Below are 20,824 nucleotides of genomic sequence, written 5' to 3'. Positions count from 1 at the left end.
TTTTTTTTTTTTAAACACTCGCAACAGCATTCCTTTGCATTCATCACTCTATCTTGCTCTTGATTACCCAATTTAGAAGACAGGAAAACTTTTTCTTTCAGGCCACAGATTACTCTCTTCAGCACTCAAGGGCAATCATTAACTATAAAAGCCCACAGAGTACTCCTGTAGATGGCAGAAATCTCTTCTTTTATTGCTATTAAATTCTTAATGGGGATCTCAGATAGCTGGGAAATAGGACTCTTGGTGCAACCTTTGCTGAGGCCCTGCACAGTCATCCTGATTCAGGGAATTAAACTCCCCTCTCTAGGCAGTATTCTGCCATAGAAATGAAGGAGGTGGCAAATGGCAAGTCCTGGTGCCTGCTATTCCTGGAGGATAACTTAAAAAAAAATACAAGTACAAAAAGCTAAAGTCTTATTTCTAGCCTTCTTGATTTACAACACTAAGGCTTGGACAAAAAAAAGAAAATATGGTGGGTGTTTTATGGAGGTATCCCACCCTCCAGACACAGCATCACATATCATGGTGTCTGCTTCTAGAATTATAGAGAAACTGGAAATTGCTTACTGCATGTGTCTGGGTTTCTGAACTCTAGGCTTCTGGCCAAATGTAGCTGAGAAGCTGATGGTAAGGTGATACAAGCTCTCTTTTGGCCTGGAGAGATTTCTGGCTTTGCTTGGAAGTCTAGATTTAAATGTAACATGTAATTGGTGTTGATGTGTTCCAGAGGTTGGGCCTTGCTGTGGTCACCAGTTCTGGACAAAAAAAGGGCAATATGGAGGAACTGGGGTATCGGGACTTGGAGGTGATGGTAGGAGGATGAGTGTACCTCGCCAAAGACTTGGGAGGGTAAATGAGGAAGGCTATGTGAGTGGGTGAGAAAATGGAGGTGTCAGAACGTGAGACCGAAAACCCAAAGGGTTAAGTAGACTACTCCTCGGAGTCCTAGAACAAATTAATTAATCATTTCATGCAGCTATTTCTACTAAATGAGGATGACACAAACTGATCAGCTGAAGAATAACTGCTGGAGAGAACCATAAAGACTCTACACTGCTAAAAATGGCTGTTATTAACTCAGAGTCTACACATGTCTACTTTTCTCCCTCTTGGCCAATAGTACTTTTCATTTCCAATTGAGAAGTAATAGTGAATAATCTAGTAGCTGCAATGTAAGTCATGCAGATAAACACAACAAACTGGACAGCCCACAATTTATTGATTTTTAAATAAACTAGCTCACTTCCCAGCTACAAATTCAGTTCTAAACTGGTAGTAAAATAAAAGCAAAAATCATCACTTTGAACTTGTGTCCCTCCTAGGTTTTTGTTACTGGACAAAGAGTAATTGCCAGTGACCCGCCACTGCTTTATACCCTAATCAATCCAATTAATAGCAATCCTCCTCCCTGCTCTGCTGAGATTTAAGCCATTATTCTGTACCAAGCACATTATCTACAGCTGCCTTGGAAGGAAACACCGTTTTTGACAGTAGCAACAAGCACCTTCATTATTATTCAAGACTCAACCTTAGGAATATGATCAATGCTCTTTTACCTCAGGGAAGAAAGTTCTCAGAGCAAAATGTTTGTAGTCAAGGAAGGGAACAGTTCCAAAACTATCAACCACATCCAATTTATCCATCTGCAGCTCAGCAAAGCCTGAAAAACAGAATCCCAAGAGCAATATTTTAACTCAGAAAACAATGGATAAGATCTTCTGCTGTTTTGTCTAACATGGAGTGACCTTGGTTTTCATTAAAGAAGAAACAGTAGATAATTACTTGGTTGGCTGCAAAGAAGAGCTGAAATAAAACACAAAGCCAGGCCTAGGCCCTGCTGTTCAGTTGTCTTCTATTATACAAACAGCTCTCATTACTGTGGCTGGTTCCGTTTAAGGGTTAAAAAAAGGGGCTTGTTTTTCTACAAATAAAACTTTGGAACCCACCATCACGTATCTCTTTCCGGAGCTCACTCTCCAGGAGCTCCAGCTGTTGGCTCTGTTTGCGACTCAGTTCCTTCGATTTGTGCCTGGTCACTCCCACAGCCGCTGTGGAGACAGAGATCCAGCATGAGACTGACGAAAAGGAAAACAGAACCAACCTTTACAGTCCTTTATAGAGGAGGCGGTGGAGGGAAAGCGAGAAAGACTAGCCTGGAAGAGGTGGAATTACTAAGAAGAAAGATTCCCAGTGAGGGGTCACTCTACAGACGAAGATGCTCAAATGCAACAGAAAAACCCCCCAAAAAACCCTACTCATCTTCAAAGTAAAAAACTAAATCAAATGACCTTCACTTGTAACCAAAGATCCCAGCTGGCTGAAAAGAAATGAAACAAGCCAAGTTTCCCTACAGCCACAGGCCACTTATATTGTTCTGTTCTTTTTTAATGTTTCTAAACATCCCTAGAGAAATAAAGTTGAGCCTTAAATGCAGAAAAAACCCACAGATCCACACAGATCCACAGTGAGTTACATGAGCCAAACTTGCATAGATCAAATGGGGTGACAGGATGAGTGGTCCCCAGTGAACCCTTGTATCTGGATATTGCTTCTTTCTCCACTTCATTTTGCTTCTAACTGTGCTGTAGACGCAGTAAACCGAACAAGTTCGGCACTCGGGTTCATGTCCCCGCTCTGCCATTAACTAGCTGTGCGACTTCAGGTAAGTTCCTTAGCATCTCTGTGCCTGGCTGCCTTATCTATTAAAGTGCCTACCTCCTTGTGACATTGACAGGATTCCAGGAAGTAACTCACAGAAAACATTTAGATCTTATTTTTAAAAAAGAATATGTAGCAATTGTCAACTCTCATTATTATTCTCGAAACTTTTTCCTCTTTTTATAGAAATTTCATGATAAAAGGATCCTGCTAGATGTGAATGATGCTGGAGGAAACAAAATTCAATACAGCTGTGTGCTGGACCACTTCATAAAGTCAACAGTCTTAATCGTAACGTGCATCATGCATCTTCGAGAGAGGGTGGAGCAGGCAGTGATTCTCAAATTTGCTTGACTATGGAACCCTCTTTCCAGGAGCGTCACTTGGGACTGCTGGCCCTCAGACCACCCTTTAGACAGCACCAGCTCACTGCGTGAAAATGGAGCTGGCAGGCCACGTCCACAAAGCAGTGAGTTTTTTGTGGCTGAAATCTCCAGGGGAAGCTACAGGGGGTGTTTGGTAGGTGGCAGCCCTAGGCCAGGTGTGTATAGTGTTTTCACTAATGATGTGATTGATGGTCTGAAGAGTACAGTTACTCAAGCTGCTAAGGACACATGCCTCCATGGAATCATGGTAAGAAGGGGAGGAGAATTTTAAACGGCTTTGCAGATACCAATGAAACCAAAAGTGATGTGTCAGATGGAGCCCACTTCACCTGAAAGAGCATAAACAATCTCTACCAACAAAGTGAAAGGAGAGGAATGAAGAGTCACAGAGAGCCCAGGAAGAGATCAGAGGTTTCTAGGAAGTCACAAAGTAGATGTGACTCCATGATGAGACTATTCCACTTAGAGCTGCCTGACAGCAGCGGATTCTCAAAATCGAGCTCAGCGTTTAGAATTTACAAGTAATCTTCTTATTTGAAGCCAGCACCGGCCAGGACTTTATCAAAAATTATCAGGCCCAATTCTGGATTCTAGATGCATTAGTAGTGGTGGATAACTTGGAGAGAGCTTAATAAATACCTGAAATGATCATCAACAGAACAAAACAGGGTCTCTGCAAAATGAATTCATTCCATTAGGCTAGTTAACAATACACATAAATCCTTCCTTCACTGGACTGGGAACTAGCCAAGAGAAAGGACCAGGACTGAACTCATCTTCCCTAAGTCCAAAGCCTTGCAGTTATCAGCAACATAACAGGTGCTCAATAAACATCAGGTAAATGCATGCAGGGATGGATGAATGAGTGAGTGAGAGAGTGAGTATATGGAAGGAGACTAAGTTAGCAACTATTAACCGAAAACCATTAGCGAGGCGATGCCTGCATTAAGTCAAGGAATATGATGGGCTCCTAGCTGTGGAGAAGAGTTCTCTTTTTTAAGGAGGACAAGAGGAAACAGACTTAAAATGATAAGTGGTGCAGAAACAGAGGTCAAAAACTGAATGGCTGGGGCTTTCCTGGTGGCGCAGTGGTTGAGAATCTGCCTGCCAATGCAGGGGACACGGGTTCGAGCCCTGGTCTGGGAAGATCCCACATGCCGTGGAGCAACTAGGCCCGTGAGCCACAACTACTGAGCCTGCGCGTCTGGAGCCTGTGCTCCATAACAAGAGAGGCCGCAATAGTGAGAGGCCCGTGCATCGCGATGAAGGGTGGCCCCCGCTTGCCGCAACTAGAGAAAGCCCTCGCACAGAAACGAAGACCCAACACAGCCAAAAATAAATAAATAAATAAATTTAAAAAAAAAAAGTTTAAAAAAACAAAAACAAAAACTGAATGGCTACAGGGACCAGGTCCTCAGATGAGGTAAGTGGTCTGGGTGGAGACAGTAGGGAGTGGTGGAGACTATGGCAAAAGCTCAGTTGAACACCTGCCCTCTCTCTAGGGGTAGCTGCTCCTCAGCTACAGCAAACTGATGTTATGGAAAACATTAGGATCCAATGATCCAGATCTTTCAAATTTTCAAGAGATTTTAAAGAATCACCTAATTTTAAAATGTTGTCAATTACTTCAAATTTTTAAAAATGCTATGTGGGCCAAACAAAACACATCGGTTGGCCAGATTTCATCCAGTGAGCAACCACCATGGGATCACTGTGTTTGGATGAGCCTTGAAACATTTTAATAGATGGTACAGATCACACTTCCAAAACACAGTTCTGCCAGGAAAGACAGGGCTGGGGTAGGGGTGAGGGGCAGGGTTTGCTGGGATGAGAAGGCAGGATGAGATGACCAAGTCCTTGGAGCCCAAAATCCCAAAGGAATTCTGAGGAAATAATGTAAATGGTACATTTGTCATCACAATTCACAGGTTCAGGGAAGCAAAGTGGATCATATTTCTCAAACACCAAGATACCAACCATCTTTGTAATCCAGCCTTTTATTGATGAAGCATCCTAAAAAATGTTTAGAAAGCCCTCAATGTGTACCTATTAGTCCTTTCCCAAAGTTTTGATCTGGGTTTTCATCCACTGATACTTAACTGAAGCAAACAGCCCCTGAAAGCTGAAAGCCTTCCTGCCTGCCAAAACCCCAGGGAATAATTTCTCTGACAAAATTAAACAGGGCACTTACCAAAAATGACAATCACTAGCAAGACGGGAAGCCCAATCAGAAAATACCAAGTGGAAATAACCGATTCCCGCTCGACGTAGAGTTCCAGGTTTCCCAGTTTGACCTAAGGGGACAAAGAGTGTCATTAGACCTGGTCGAGGTGGGGACCACATCTAGGTACACAATTCTTCCCCCCAAATGGTTTTCTCCAAGATACAAAAAGAGGTGGCAAGCTAGGCAGGATATCTGAGTTCAAGTCCCATCTCTGGGCAGATTAGCTATGTGAATTTGAGCCAATCAAGAACATTCCCTGTGCCTTGGTTCCCGGATTCAGCTCCAGTCAGTTGCAGGGCTAGACCTACAGATTTTACACTTTGGTCCTCTTTGCCCTGGGGGTTTTAAACTGCAGGAATGGGGGCGATAAAGACGTAGTAACCTGTGGGTAAGAAACCCTCTTACCCCTGGACTAAGGAAGTAATCCAACTTTTTAATCTCATCTACATCTTGTATTTCCTTGATGGGCCTATTTTGAAGGAAGCATTCTGTGGCAAAAACCAGTTTGGCAATGCTGCCAGGATGATCCCTGAGGGCCTTTTCCAATTTTAGGTTTTGATTATAAAAGTTTGTAAAACTTGTAAAGGGAAAAACTCTATATCAAGCCTTATTTTTGCACTGACATACATGTAAGTATTGAAGAACATTACCATTCTGGGAGCCACGGCTGCCCCTGTGGAAGTATCTGTGCAAAGTGGCTAGAGTGCAGACTCCAGGCCCAGAGAGCCCAGGTTCTAAGTCCCAGTCCAGAGAATGAACCTGGGCCCTGGGCAGCGAGAGCACAAGTCCTAACCACTGGACCACAAGGCTAGCTCCCCCTGCTGTCCTTCCCAGCTGTAGGAGCTTGCATTAGTCACCTCTCCGTGCAGTCCTCACTTTCCCCATCTCTAAAATGGGATGCTGTTAGCGCCTCTTCGGAGGGTTGTCGTGAAGATGAAACGTGCCGGCATTTGTTTGTAAGCGAGCTTCTGGCACTCCTGCCCAGAGCTCTCCAGCGGACTCCTGGAGCTCAGCGCCAAGTTCTCACAACGACCCCCAACTGGCTCTCCATGCTCCCTCCCCCTGTTAATGCTCTCACCTCCTTGCAATACTCCCCCCCTTGCTCCTTCCACTCCGGCCACACTGGTATCCTTGTTGCCCTTTAACAGCACCAGGAAGGCTCCTGACTCAGGAACTTTGCAACCTGTGGTTCCCTTTGCCTAGAACACTTTACCCCAGATGGCCCACGGCTCATGCCCTCGTCTCCCTGAGGTCCTGATTCAAATGTCATCTTTACAGGGAGCCCTTTTCTGGCCGCCATCGTAAACCTTGCAGCACTGCCCCTCACCTCCTGTTTCATTTTTCTTCATAACAGTTACCACCATCTAATCTAACACATCTTCAATTTATTTTCTATACTACCTGCCTTTTTAGGTAAGATCCATAAAGGCAGATATCTGGGGGTGGGGGGGTAGGTGGGTCTGTTTTCTTTTCTGCTATGTCCCTATGTCCCAGTGCAGGCACTCAGGAACTAGTCCTGGATAATGAAGAATGCTACCATTTGCTCTTCTCAACTAACCAGACACATGGGATCCCTTGTGAGTTTAGTTGCTGTTATTCATTTTATAATTATTATGACCCTCTTTACCGTACAACAGACGGCCCAAGGGAGGTTCAGCTAAAGCCAACTTATCTAAGGCCACACAGCTATTAACTGGTGCAGCTGAGACACAAACACATTTTTTGTTTTGCCTTCCAGTTGATGTTCTTTTTTCTTATCCTTTACCCAATTACTTATGACTCTAGATCATAAAGCATTTTGGGGGGGATATAGACTGTGCAGAGTCTCACGAACACTATAAACGGAGGTTTCTAATATGTTTCCCTTCACCACGGTCTCATGTCTTTATTGTGGGACATAAATATACCAGTGATGGGATGGACCCTCAAACGTGTCTGGAAAAAGATTAAATGCAGTGAGTCTGACTTCATGGTGGAGGAAGCAGCCCATGACCCATAGATTATCTGGTCCCCATTAGACTCCACTGCCACTTTCAGTGTGCCAGGGAAGCCCCCATTCGGGGTTTCTGCCAAGACATGCCACCTCTGCATTTGGGCAAAGAATGACAGCTCACTCGTCAATGGGTCTAGAGATTCTGCTGCAGATGCTGCAGTCTAAATGTATGGCTAGAACAAAAGTTATCAAGACTCATTAGTATCATAAACAATGGTGCGCTCAGTGCTTTGACATTCCAATCGCACAGGGATGGGTTCTGCAAGCTGTTCTGGAGGAATAACGTTTGGGTCTACAATACCAGCTTTGTTTATCTTCACTGAAAGTGAAGATCTAAAGATCCATAAAAGATTCTATTCTGGCTTCTCGTTTAGCCAAGGAATCCCCCCTCCCCCCGCCCCACACCAAATAAGGTAAAACTAACGGGTAGGACTGTCAGGCAACCTACGCGAACTTTCTTGGAAGAGGTGGCGATGCTGTTTGCAGCAGTGATGCCTTTAATTTTGCAAAAGATGGTGGTAAGATCTTGATTTCTAGTAATATTTTCAAAACTGCAATTTAATTGCTCATTTTCTCCATGGAAGAGAGTAATTTCAATGTCTTTCTTGGAAATGTTGAAGTTATCATTTTCTTTCTGTGAAAAACAAGGCGAAGATGAAGAAGTCAAGGCATGTGTGGAAACTCACAAACATAATACACCTTTCCTGTCGAGGGGAGCACATCCTCCCACCCGAAATGAGAGAGACATACTTGAATTTTGACTTCCAGTTCTGTGTCCACCTCAGGCTCAGCCCGATACCCTGTAAATCTGGGGTCGTCAAGGTACTGCAAGCTTCCACAATCCAAGTAGGTCTCCTGGACCCTGAGCTTCACAGTGACATTCGTACGCCCTTTTGAACTCTTTAAACTGGGGGCTAAAAATCTGCAGTAAGTCGCCATACAATATTCAGAGACCTGAGGGAGAAGGAAAGAGCATTTTGACAGCTTCATTAATGAATTTCAGCTCTGGGATTGAAGAGCTAAGTGACCTGGGTAACTGAACCTCTCTGTGCCTCTGTTTTCTCCTCTGTAAAATGGGGATAACAGTGTACCCACCTCATGGGGTTGAATTAACTCTAAATTAAATGAGATGAGGTCTCACTAAATTAAATGAGAATATCCATGCAAAAATGCTTACAAATCCATGCAAAAAAGCACTCAACAAATGCTAATATGACTATTAATATTATTAGTAATAATGAAAGAAAGTGGTAATACAATAGGAAAAAAGGGTACTCGGAAAAGAAGTCAGCTAGACAAAGGGGAAGACTGCACCAATGGGCCTGTGTGTCCTTCAAGACATCAAGGCTGAGTCCTGGGAAACTACAGGAAGGGAGGAGCCGCTTCTTCGGCAAGGCTGGCTGCAGGCTTGCGTCTGCTGGCTCAATCACTCTGTGTTGGCGAACCTCTGTGCTTTAGCAGAAATCACTAACCGCAAGAGGAAAAGGCTTTGCAGGCCTAACAAAAAGTAGAGGAAAACAAAAGTAAAAGGGACAATACAGCTCCTATGAAAGAAAGAGCATGAAGATGGGAAACCACGCAGAAAGGGTGGCCCACTTTACAGGCTTATTTAAAACAAACAAGCGAGCATAAATACTGTCATTTTCAGGTGTGCAGAGAGTTGGGCAGAGAAAGCTGCTGGGAGAGGGGAGGTTGATGAACGTTCTAAAGAAGAGCAGCTAAGACTCCTAAAAGGATATTTGCCAGGTGGGGATTTTTCCTCTTTGTTATTTGCTGTCTAACTAATGTTGGAATTTTAAAAAGAGGGTAGGAAGAAGCAGCAGGTGGGAAAATCTGATGCAAAGCACTGAGATGTGGACAAGCAAAACCTCCCTTCGCCTTTAACGCCTTTCCTTCCAAACGACTGCCCTGAATCTCTCATTCACATCTCTGGCGACATGAAGAAAACCACAAAACCCACTGCCTCAGCCTTCTCAACAGCCGTAACCCCAGCAGGCTGGCTTTTTGCTGAAGACGCCTTCTAGAAAGATTCCTGGTGATAGGGTCACCCTAACCTCATTATTCTCAACTCTCTAAATTTCCATACCAGTGTCATCTGAAATGCTCTTTTTCTCTAGTTTCTGAGCAACTTCCTGGCCACCTTCACTGGCCATCTTGTTTTCTTTCACTCCTTAAAATTAAGCTGTTCTGCAAGATTCCATCTCAGGCGCTCTTTTCTTCTTCCTTTGTGCCCTCACTCCCAGGATGTCGTTCACATTCTCCTTCTAATGACAATGCTACAAAGATGATCCGTCATCTCCAGCTCCACCATCTCCCCACCATCCCTAGATACCTGCAAGAGCATCCTTATGGGTCTCCCAGGCTTTTTTTCAGTTACTGCCTCTCCATATGATTCTATGCACCATCGCCAAAATCATCATCATAAAGGGTACCTATCCTCACGTCACTCCCTGCTCAAAGATCTTCAATCCCTCCCATTGCCTACGGAGTTAAGGGCAAACTTTTCAGTCTGATACTCTCTTATGGCCCAGCGTGGCTTTGCAGCCATCCCTCTGGCTCATTCCCGACCAATCGTCTCGGCTCCAGCGGAGCAGGACTCACCGATATTCCCATCAGGGGCCTGTGAGTAACCTGTCTCCTCTGCCCCCCTGCTTCTACCTGCTCAAGTCCTACCCATCCCGCTCCACTCCACAGACATGCTGAAATCTGCTCTAGTTTAATTTCTCTTTCATGTGGAAACACACAGTGGGGTATCTGAGCTGGAAGGGAATCAGAGGACCTAGAACTTCAACACGGCCTGTGCGCTCAGCTTTCCATCCCAGTGTAGATTACCCGTCTCCCTCGGTGAAGGCAGTGTGACTCTTATTTACCTTTTGTCCCTGCAGCCAGGAAAACGTTTGGCCCACAGTAGGTGCTCAGTGAATTCTACTTGATATAGGGACAGCACTGGGGAGGGAGAGCAAGTTCACTCACAAGTGCAGGCAATGCCTCCTGGAAGAGGGTCAATCTATACGAACCACTCAACAGGATGTGTTGACATCATGGAGACGGGGCCTGGAATCAGGTACAACATGAGGCTTGGAACTGGCTCTGAAGGGTGTCAGGACTCGGACGTGTGTATGACAAAGCTCTAGGAGGACTTAGGAAGGCCTCCTGGCTCTAGACCTGAAGCCACACTGGTTCCAAGCGGAGGCCGGGTCTGTGGCCACTAACACGCCTGCCAGTTTTGGCAGGCAGTGGTCCGGCTGGGCCTCAGAGAGGCTGTTGTCTTCACCTCTCTCATGAAGGAGGGACAGAAAGGGGAAGAGAGAATGGGGAGAGCCTTCGAGAAGAGCCTAGAAGTGCACTCAGAGGTCCCGACTTGTCTCTGAAGTTCATCATTTCCCATGACGAGGTCCGTGTGTGACTCGTGTTGGGCTAAGAACTGAGTGGGGCTGAGGGCCAGACCCCTGTGCGGGGACAGGAAAGGCAAGAGGAGGTGAGGTCAGAAGGCAGGCACCAAACCAGGTTAAAGAGACAAGGGCAAGAGAAGGAGAAGCACATGACAGGATCTCTGGGACGTTCACAGGTCACTTTACCTCTGAACCACAGCGTGCTCTGTGTGGTGGGACCACTACCACCTACCCTTCACAGGAATGCTCTTCCTTACATCACACCTCAGCCACTCACAAGGCATTCTCACAAGTATTCACAAACACTGTCTCACCAAGGTGACTTATTACAGGGGGGAGATGGCAGGTCTTGTCGTATCACCTCTCTTCCCTCTGTGCCACACCTCGAAACTCTCAACTCCAAGTCTGAGGTCTTATTATTTCCATTACAGTACAGATGGTATTTATTATAGATCATGCAACAGGTAAAAGCTTATGATAGCACAAAGGCACAGAAACAAAAAATATCCCCCAACACATTTGAGTGTGATGAAAACAAAATCATCCTTGAAAATAACTATTATTACAAAGCAGCTGAAGACTTACATTTATGTTTCCTTTTAGCTCGTGTGAAATGATTAAGTTGTCAATTACATCAAAATTTCGACCCATGATGGTTATATTTTGACCACCACTGCAAGGAAGAAAGCAGTGAGAGGAGTTTCATAGATAAACACACAGGCATTTTGCATTTATGAATAAAACCATCAATTTATTCATACTCAATATTAAACTCAGTTATGTTTGAGAGCAAATTAATAAATTTTAATTTCAAATGCACGACAGCTGAACAAGTCTTTTCATGATACTGATAGTTTTTAAGATACATAAATATAAAAATTCAGGTTGGATCCTGTTTTAATTCTAAGAAAATGCCCAAATTCTTGTATAGAATTTTGAGTTTTGCTGTGTCATGTTTCCACATACAATTAGATCATCAGCTGTACCTAGAAAAGATTTCACTAAATAGAATTTTGTTTGATTACTGTTTAATCTATATGAAGACTCTTCAATTTAACAGTTTTCAAAATCAAACTCCCAACCTACCAATTATATTTTACGTAGGGAGACAGGGAATACTTAGGACAAGGTAAAATTATAAATGACATTACAAGTCTAAATTCCTATTTGGTAAACCACATAAATAACAGCTATGTCCTATCTCTCTGAAACTAAGCCAAATAATTTCACATATTCTTAGCACATAATTGCATTTAAGCAAAGTGGTCATTAGATGTGAAATAAACAGCTGTCCACAGCTCTGGCCACCCTTTCCCGTTCACATAGGTCACTAGACACTCATTCCAGGGGACAGGGGCCTGGATAGGTCAGCTCCATCGGCCAGCCGAGCCCACGATGACAAGACCAGGAGGTGGGCACGAGCAGGCCAATTTGTGTAGGGCAGAGGGAAGACATTAAGCCCTGAACCTTCCAGCCACAAGGGGGAAGAGCTGAGCTGGCCTCACGCCAGCCTGTCACCATTACTAGAAAACCAGGCCAAGTGTGCTCCACCAACGGTCAGCCTGCAGAGCCATGTTTTGCCCAGGAGTAACCAAGAGACACGGGCTCAGAATGTCACAGGTGACTGGACATTAAGAAGCCTCTTATTTTACAACAAAGGAGAACACTGGTGGCTCAGAGCACAGCACCCTGGGCCAGACTGCCGGGAGCCTGCAAGTTGTCTGAATGCTCCCCACCTCAGTGTCCTCATTGGCAAAAAGGGCTACTCATAGCAGACCCCTTAGGCTTGTGAAGATTTCTGAGTCAATAGATCCAACACACCAGGCATGTGGGGAGTGCCGCATCAATGTCTGCTTTTATTTATAGGAAGGATTGAGACCCACGGCAGAGAGTGCCATGCTAGAGCCTTGGTTTGGACATTTCAGCTTTCCTCACGCCACTCTTACAGGCAGAATTGAAGTCCCAACCCCCAGTACCTCAGCATGTGACTGTATTTGGAGATAGGACACTGAAAGAGGTAATTAAGGTTAAATAGGGTCATTAGGGTGTGCCCTAATCCAATATGACAGGTGTCCTTATAAAAAAAAATTAGGACACAGGCAAGCACCGAGGGAAGACCATTGTGAAGGCACAGACAGAGGATGGCCCTCTACAAGCCTAGGAGAGAGGCCTCAGAATAAATCAACCCTGAAAGCGCCTTGATCTTGGACTTCTAGCTTCCAGAAATTTGATGAAATACGTTTCTGTTATTTAGCCGTCCAGTCTGTGGCTCTTTGTTATGGCAGCCCTAGCAGCCTAATACATCCACCTCTCACTTCATCTTAAATAAGAATATTAGAAGTGATTTTCTTCTTTTTCTTTCTTTTTTTTAAACAAAGCTGCATCTGTAGTTTCACCTACAGTACTTTGAAAGTTAGCTTCATGCTGTGTTAGGTGGAGAAACTATCTTTAGGGTTATATTCTAAAATCTGAATGTGAATTTAAATTCAACTAGGGGGGAGTTTTTTTTTTGTTTTTTTTTTCTTAATGTAAGAGTCATCTGAAAAGAATTTCTTTGGAATTTCCATCTCTCACTTAGGGAATATCTTTGAAATGTAGATACTGCTTTTCATTTAGATAGCTCCCAATATTTCCTCAAATTATTCAAAACAGCTTACTCTAAAGGTTATAAATTGAAAGATGTAAGAAAGAAGAAGCTTTGTGTCATGGGCAGGAGTGAAATGTAATGAAGAGGGTTATGTATTTGTAACAGAAACCTAGGTTTAGTTACTACAACTGAACAAAAATTTTTAAATGCATAAGGTTTAATACGATCTGAACAGAAACCAGAGTCTGAGCAAACATTTTAGCTGTGAGTTTCCTGGCAGCCACAGCTAAGAGTAAAACAAGATGTACTCATAGTGTCTACTGTGACAACGGAAAGCAAGCTGTTTATCAGGTATACCTTTGTTTTCTATGAATAAATCCTACAGAGGAGATTCTGTGAGGAGAATTTAGATATGACAATTATTTCTATATTTATTTGCGTGAAATCCATGATCTTTATGCATATGACCTTGTTAACCACAACAAGAGAAAAATATGCTCTAGAAAGTACCTGATCCAGGTGGTAGCAGGATATATGAGGGAACAGAGGGGCAGAGCGATATAAGACAAGTGTCCCACCGAAGAACAGTTCCCGCCGTCGAACTGGATACACACATCCTTCATTTCTTTTCGGCTTGATGGAAGAGAGAATTTCATATGGGTGTCATTTAGCACATGGCTAACCTGTATCCTAGAAAGGGGTAGAAAAGAACTCTTCAGTGACACAGACCTTAGCACAATTGATTACCCAAGGGGACAGGATATGATTTTCACTTGAACTACAACAGCTCCCAAACTATCGGAACAGCCGCAGGCAACTGCCGATTAATCAGGGTCCACTTACTCAGTATGGGTATTATCTGGGGGCTGGGTTCCTCTTTCTTTTGTGCATTTTTATGTTTTTATTTGCATTTCCCTTAGAAGTGGGGAAAGAAGGAAATGTAACCATTGCCTTTAAGAAGCCCTAATAGGAAGTGGAACGTGGACTAGGTATTAAAGTATACTAAGGAATTGTCATTAATTTTGTTGAGTATGCTAAGGCTATGGCTATATGTTAGACATATATACTGAAGTATTGTACTTAGGAGTGAAAAGATATGGTGAGATATCCTGCGATATGCTTTTACTTTATTTTTTTTTATTTTTTAAATTTTTAAAAATTTATTTATTTATTTATTTTTGGCTGTGTTGGGTCTTCATCGCTGCACATGGGCTTTCTCTAGCTGCGGCGAGCGGGGGCTACTCTTCATTGTGGTGCGCGGGCTTCTCATTGAGGTGGCTTCTCTTGTTGCGGAGCATGGGCTCTAGGCGCGCAGGCTTTAATAGTTGTGGCACGCGAGCTCAGTAGTTGTGGTTCGTGGGCTGTAGAGTGCAGGCTCAGTAGTTGTGGCGCATGGGCTTATAGTTGCTCCGCGGCGTGTGGGATCTTCCCGGACCAGGGCTCGAACCCGTGTCCCCTGCACTGGCAGGTGGATTCTTAACCACTGTGCCACCAGGGAAGTCCTGGGACATGCTTTTAAAAACTCCAGCCGCCATCCTTCCTTCACTTCCAAAAATGCGGAGGAGATAGATGAAAGAAAATTGGCAAAACGTTAAGTTTTGAAGCTGGAGGAGGGGTACAGAGAGGTTCGTTACACTCTTTTCTCTTGTGTATGATTGGAAATTTCCATGATGAAAAGCTTGAAAAAAGAGAAGTCCCAGTCAAGCACTGGGGCAGGGGCATGGTAGAACCCAACCCCAGGCAGAGATGGGGATTCTGCTGTTCAAAGAGCAGAGAGCGCAAAACTAAAGTCCTAAAGTCCATGCCAAGAGCCCAGGGGTCTCAGAATCAATCAGCATCAGAACCAAGCTGCCTCTCGAGGAGCTCCAGACTGGAATTTAGCTGGGACTGTCCTAGGGGCTCCTGAAATCTGCAGAGCGTGCCCTCAACACCTTTCAGGAGTCAAAACAAAGCCTTCTACAACATTCCCTCTGTAACCTGCAGCTTCCTCTGTACATCTCGTCTACAGTGAGCCTCTAAAGTGCAAGTCATGAAGATGGGGTTCTGTCTGAATAATGCTCAGTATAATTATTCCACATGAGAATCTATTATTATTACTTAAAGGCTACGTGCATGATTATCTACTTTAATGCACATAGCCTTTAAGTAGTAATAATAGATTCTAACAATAAAGCAAATTCAAAAAAATTTGAGTCGATTTGTACTTATACCACCTCAAATTTACATTCTAAGATTTTATATTCAGAGCAAAGCTCTAGGAAATTCATTGTAAAATGGCTGATCATTAAAATTCAAACTTATGTATCAATTTTGGAAGGAGGCAGAAATACGGGTCATTCCACTACTATCCTTATATTTTTCTCTTCAGAATAATTAGGCATTTAAAAAATACCATATTAAAAGAGTTTAGGATTATGGCATGAACTCAGATATAGGATTAACTGGGTATTATGTTTACTGCTCGTGAACTTGGGTTCACCACACAGATGTGGTTACTGAAATGCTACATGCAGAAAGGTCTCTCTCAGTCATTTAATTTAATAACTGCAGTATCTCAAGACACATTCGGAATTGGAATGAGAGCATAGAGTCAGAAACAGGGTAATGCTAGGAAAAACGACTTATTTTCCAGTGAATTTGATTGCCTTTCAGTGAACACACAGGTGTCTAACTTCACAGATTTTGCTACACAAAATGAAAGATTTTTGCAGTGGGGTATTTAGCCAGGATAAATGGTACAAAAATACCTATGTCGCATAGATTCAGCCACTAATGTGTGCTTGATAATTCCAGTAAATAGCAGAACAGAGCAGAGCCCCCCGTGAGCAGCTTTTTCCATCAAAATGACGGACATCCCAAATTTACTGCTAGTAGGGGAAGGGGATGGCAGTTAAATGCAGCAAATGAATTAAAACAGAAAACTCAGTAAATAAGTGTGGCAGATTCAAACACTGTACACATCTGTTTCAGTAGTTAAGAACCAAAACACCACGCTTCAGTGGATTGTCTTCCACGCATTCCCACGATGAGAACAAAGTCAGTATTATACTTCACGTAGATTGCAACATCTTTTCCTTCAAATTAGCCCACAGTTATAAAGACTAACAAGCAGACGACGCAAAGTATCTATTATGTTACTATTATTTTCTCTCTTTTTGTGGGGTAGCATTTGCACAAGAGTGTTAGTGAAATACTGAGATTTTCTTCTCGCAAAGTTTCATTGAAAGGAAGTGTTAGGGGAAAGAGATCATAGAAATAATGATGTTCAAATGGTACATTGACCAGATATTTGTGTTGGGGTGTTTTGTTGCCCTTCTTCTTTTTTAAATTAATGTATGTTCCACTGAGTTATTATTCGAGCCTGAAACCAATCCAATAAAGAGAAGGCTAAAAAGAATACAATGGATCAGAAAATTTCTTTTTTCAACTGTAATACATCGAAAGTGTGGTCCTGTTTTCCCATAAAATTCCAAAGTGCTCAACTATTTTTCTAAGTGGTTCATCTTCAAAATGATGTTTGCTACTCAAATCACTTGATTTTGTTCATGAAAACAAAACAAGACCCCAAGAGGCAACATCCTGGAATTATTGTATACTGAGATTTTTGGGGTAACGTGGGACAGATTCTCCCACAATTAACTTTAAACGTGGTGCTTAAATTATTTCACGTATTGAAATTATGTTATATCAAATATGCAGACTAATTGGCTCAAACTGGCACATGGAAATAAATTAACTATATAAAGATTATAATCATAGTGCTATTCCTTTGATGTAAGTTTTAGCTTTCACTACTTTACGAAGAATAAATTACTCATATTTCAACTCACACATCCTTATCACAAGTACTCGTTCCTTTCAGGATCATTGTGATATTCGATGCCTGGGTAAAGTTTGCTCCCGTGACGATCACATTACTTTTCCCTAAGGTTGATATTTTCTGTGGCTCAATGGACTTAATGTAGAAGACCTATTGGAAGGAAAAGATTCAAACACAAGATCAAAGTTAAGAAATGGCACTGTTCGAAAAAGTCTGTTTATGTGCTGCAGTTCGAAGAAATCACTGGGAAATTACAACATTTTGCAAACACAAGCAGACAGTGTTTAATGAAATCAATGAATTCAAGGGAGAGGGCTGAAGACTCATGTCTCTCAACATGCGACAGCATGAGGTCAAACCAATTAGTCTTTGTCTCACAAGACAGTTGAAAATACAGTTGAAGAGTAGGACATTCTGTCTGAAGAGTGAGCTATCACTAGAGTCTCAAAAATGCTCGCTGCCTTCCAGCCTCTGCAGGCTCACAACATAGCAAAATGAAGGAAAAGACGAGGAGTCCACTGACTGTAAGTCAGCACCAGACTCATCATTAAGTTGGAATAAATGTCATTCCGGATAAATTTAATTCCCAAGAAAGCAGTTCCTAGTTTTTGTTTGTTTCAGTAGGCTATTTGAATCAAGGAGTATATGCAGCGAAAAAAAAATCTCAAGAAATCAACCTAAGTCACCTAATATCAAGTAGTTGCATACCTAAACTACTGGGGCCAACCATTTCCATTCTATGGTTTGCAGATACCATCTTCTCCTTGGTATCCATTACAAGCTTTATCAGGCCTTTCTTTATCAAGAAAGTCTCCCTTGGAATCCCTCATAACTGGGGCCCCATCTCATGTAGATTTATGCACCTTACTCCTCTATTTGCAACGTTTAATCAAATTCCCCTTTTTAAAAAAGCCCTCTATTTGATGGCAAGAATCATTTTCCCTTTCAAAGACAAAACAATCCTGATTTCTTTCACTTTTCTCTACAGATGCCACTGTCTATCTTTCTGATCATTTAGTAGTTGTTTTGTAGACCATTTCCAGCAAGTCTATGTTCTTCTACAATATGGACCACACAGGACAAGATCCTAAGATTCTAGCCAATATAAAGCTCAGCAGATCTTTAGCATGAGTGAATTTTCATACTCACACTCTTGATATTTGAAAACGACCCCCAGGTCCAGAGATGCTTAATCATGTGAAATTTGGCTTAAGTCATAAACACAGAGTGTATCCACTTAGAGGATAAAGTCTAGGAGGAAGCCACTTAAGGCACTGGGGGAGCTTTAGTCACATCCAGCACCTGCCTACCACCTGCTTCTTCAAGCAGCCCAGGGTCCTTTGCTCCTTTGTATGTATAATGCTCATCACAACGGACTTGCTGCACTGCTGGGGCCGCCCATCCTGCTGAAAGGATGTTTTATCATTCTCTTCCTTGACAAACCCAGGTGCTATATGGTAAAGCAGTCACCATCACGCATTATCACTACGGATCGGTTTTGCAGACTGAGGTAAATTCATCGTTTATGTCATCACAGTAATGATGTAATACGACAGAGAATTGATTTCGGTGGCAGAATTTATTTTAATCACTTTAGTAAAGGACTTGAGCCCCGTATTTATAGAATCACGAAGGGCCCGAACGGGTCACTTTAATTATACTGTTAGAGTTGACTGCATTTTATGGGGGAAATTATCTGCAAGAGTGGTACTTGGAATGGGGGGGATTAGCCAAGACTTTAAGATAAATGCCTTGCAAATGCCAAGTGTGTGTTGGATAGCAAAAGGCTTACTCTTTGCTCTGACATGATGACAGCTAAGTGAACAGGTATTTGTTAAACACCTACAGGATCCCTAGGACAGCGCTAGGCGTTGTGGAGGACACATAACCTCTGTGTGCACTAGATCAGGGGTGGGCAAACTCCTGGATTTGCCTGGAGCAAATCAAATTCAGTCCATTGCTCGTTCTTGTACAGCCTACGAAAAAAATGTCAAAAGAAGAATAATATTCCATGACATGTGTAAACACATGAAATTCAAATTTCAGTGTCCATAAATAAAGTTTTTTTGGAACAGAGCCACGCCCATCATTTATGCACTGTCTGTCACTGCTTTTGCACTACAACGGCAGAGCTGAGTCTCTGAGACAGAGATCATGTGGTTTGCAAAGCCTAAAATATTAACTGTCTGGCTCTTTGAAGAAAAAAATCTTGCCAACCCCTGCACTAGAGGATCCACTGTCTTCTTAGGGAGGCAAGAGGCTTTATGTTAAATCTCAGTGCAGACTCACATTTATATCCAAGTCATTTATGATTCTCAGGTTTCTTTGAAGATAGCCCTTCTCACTTCTTAGACTGTTGATGTCTGCTCAAGCAAAATCTCAAACATGCCCAGTAAATGTTATTTCTTTGCTCTCATGAGAGGCTAAAGAGAGCCTTATAACTAACCTAAAACAGATTTTCTAAAGGGGATTATATTTTGCTCCTTAAACGGCTCTACAAATACCATCAGAGGACCCGCCAGGTCATCTCATTAACTTTTTTAAAATAAATTTATTTATTTAATTTATTTATTTTTGGCTGTGTTGGGTCTTTGTTGCTGTACGTGGGCTTTCTCTAGTTGCTGCGAGCGGGGACTACTCTTTGTTGAGGTGTGCAGGCTTCTCATTGCGGTGGCTTCTCTTGTTGCGGAGCACGGGCTCTAGGCACGTGGGCTTCAGTAGTTGTGGCACGTGGCCTCAGTAGTTGTGGCTCACAGGCTCTAGAGCCCAGGCTCAATAGTTGTGGCACACGGGCTTAGTTGCTCTGCGGCATGTGGGATCTTCCCGGACCAGGGCTCGAACCTGTGTCCCCTGCATTGGCAGGCGGATTCCTACCCACTGCACCACCAGAGAAGCCCCACGCCTCATTAACTTTTTATTTCCCCTTGGGTAGAGACAGCTACTTCAAAAGGATTTGGTTTTAAAACCTTATTGTTTCGAGAAGTCTCCATCAGCTGTCTACGATGGAATCCAGCCCTGGCCTATCTCATGAAAGCAGATGCTTCTTGTCTGCTTGCAAAGAGGGTCAGATTAGTTGTCCTTTGCTTGCTTGGAGAACCTCTTTTAATCTTAAATAGTGCGTTAAAGAGCTACCAAGGGGATCTCATTAAATAAACAGCACAGGTATACAAGGAAAAAAAAAAGACAGGGTTCCTATATGGCTGTACTACATGGCTACAACAAGTCTTAGAAATAAAACATTTTCTATTTTTACTGATAAATATCCTTTAAAAATCTATTACAGACAAAAGGCCAAGAATGATCTCTCCACACACTCAACATTTTAGATCTATTTCTGTATTTTAATCAAGAATTAATTCACGGGCTTCCCTGGTGGCACAGTGGTTGAGAATCTGCCTGCCAATGCAGGGGACACGGGTTCGAGCCCTGGTCTGGGAAGATCCCACATGCCACGGAGCAACTGGGCCCGTGAGCCACAATTACTGAGCCTGCGCGTCTAGAGCCTGTGCTCCGCAACAAGAGAGGCCGCGATGGTGAGAGGCCCACGCACCGCGATGAAGAGTGGTCCCCACTTGCCGCAACTAGAGAAAGCCCTCGCACAGAAACGAAGACTCAACACAGTCATAAATAAATAAATAAAAGAACGTGAATTTCTTTTTAAAAAAAAAAAAAAAAAGCAAACTGGGCTATTCATTAAAAAAAAAAAAAAAGAATTAATTCACAACCCGAAATGAAGTAGCAGGTCCCATAAGCTGACACAT

General features: G+C 42.9%; 1 protein-coding gene across 2 annotated transcripts in view; it reads right to left on the bottom strand.

Annotated features, from left to right (window-relative positions):
- Positions 1-20,824, bottom strand: part of PLXNC1 (plexin C1) — a 145,377-nt gene that overhangs the window by 47,833 nt on the left and 76,720 nt on the right. For both annotated transcript variants that reach the window (XM_059936673.1, XM_059936674.1), the window contains exons 10-17: positions 17,074-17,213; positions 13,754-13,933; positions 11,242-11,329; positions 8,015-8,218; positions 7,713-7,898; positions 5,239-5,341; positions 1,950-2,051; positions 1,560-1,663 (exon numbers count right to left, since the gene is read on the bottom strand). In XM_059936673.1, coding sequence (XP_059792656.1) covers positions 1,560-1,663; positions 1,950-2,051; positions 5,239-5,341; positions 7,713-7,898; positions 8,015-8,218; positions 11,242-11,329; positions 13,754-13,933; positions 17,074-17,213 — 1,107 coding nt within the window. The remainder of the gene's footprint in view (positions 1-1,559; positions 1,664-1,949; positions 2,052-5,238; positions 5,342-7,712; positions 7,899-8,014; positions 8,219-11,241; positions 11,330-13,753; positions 13,934-17,073; positions 17,214-20,824) is intronic.

Source organism: Balaenoptera ricei, chromosome 10 (genome assembly GCF_028023285.1).
Source record: "Balaenoptera ricei isolate mBalRic1 chromosome 10, mBalRic1.hap2, whole genome shotgun sequence".
Lineage (NCBI taxonomy): Eukaryota > Metazoa > Chordata > Mammalia > Artiodactyla > Balaenopteridae > Balaenoptera > Balaenoptera ricei.
This window is presented reverse-complemented; position numbering and strand designations above follow the sequence as displayed.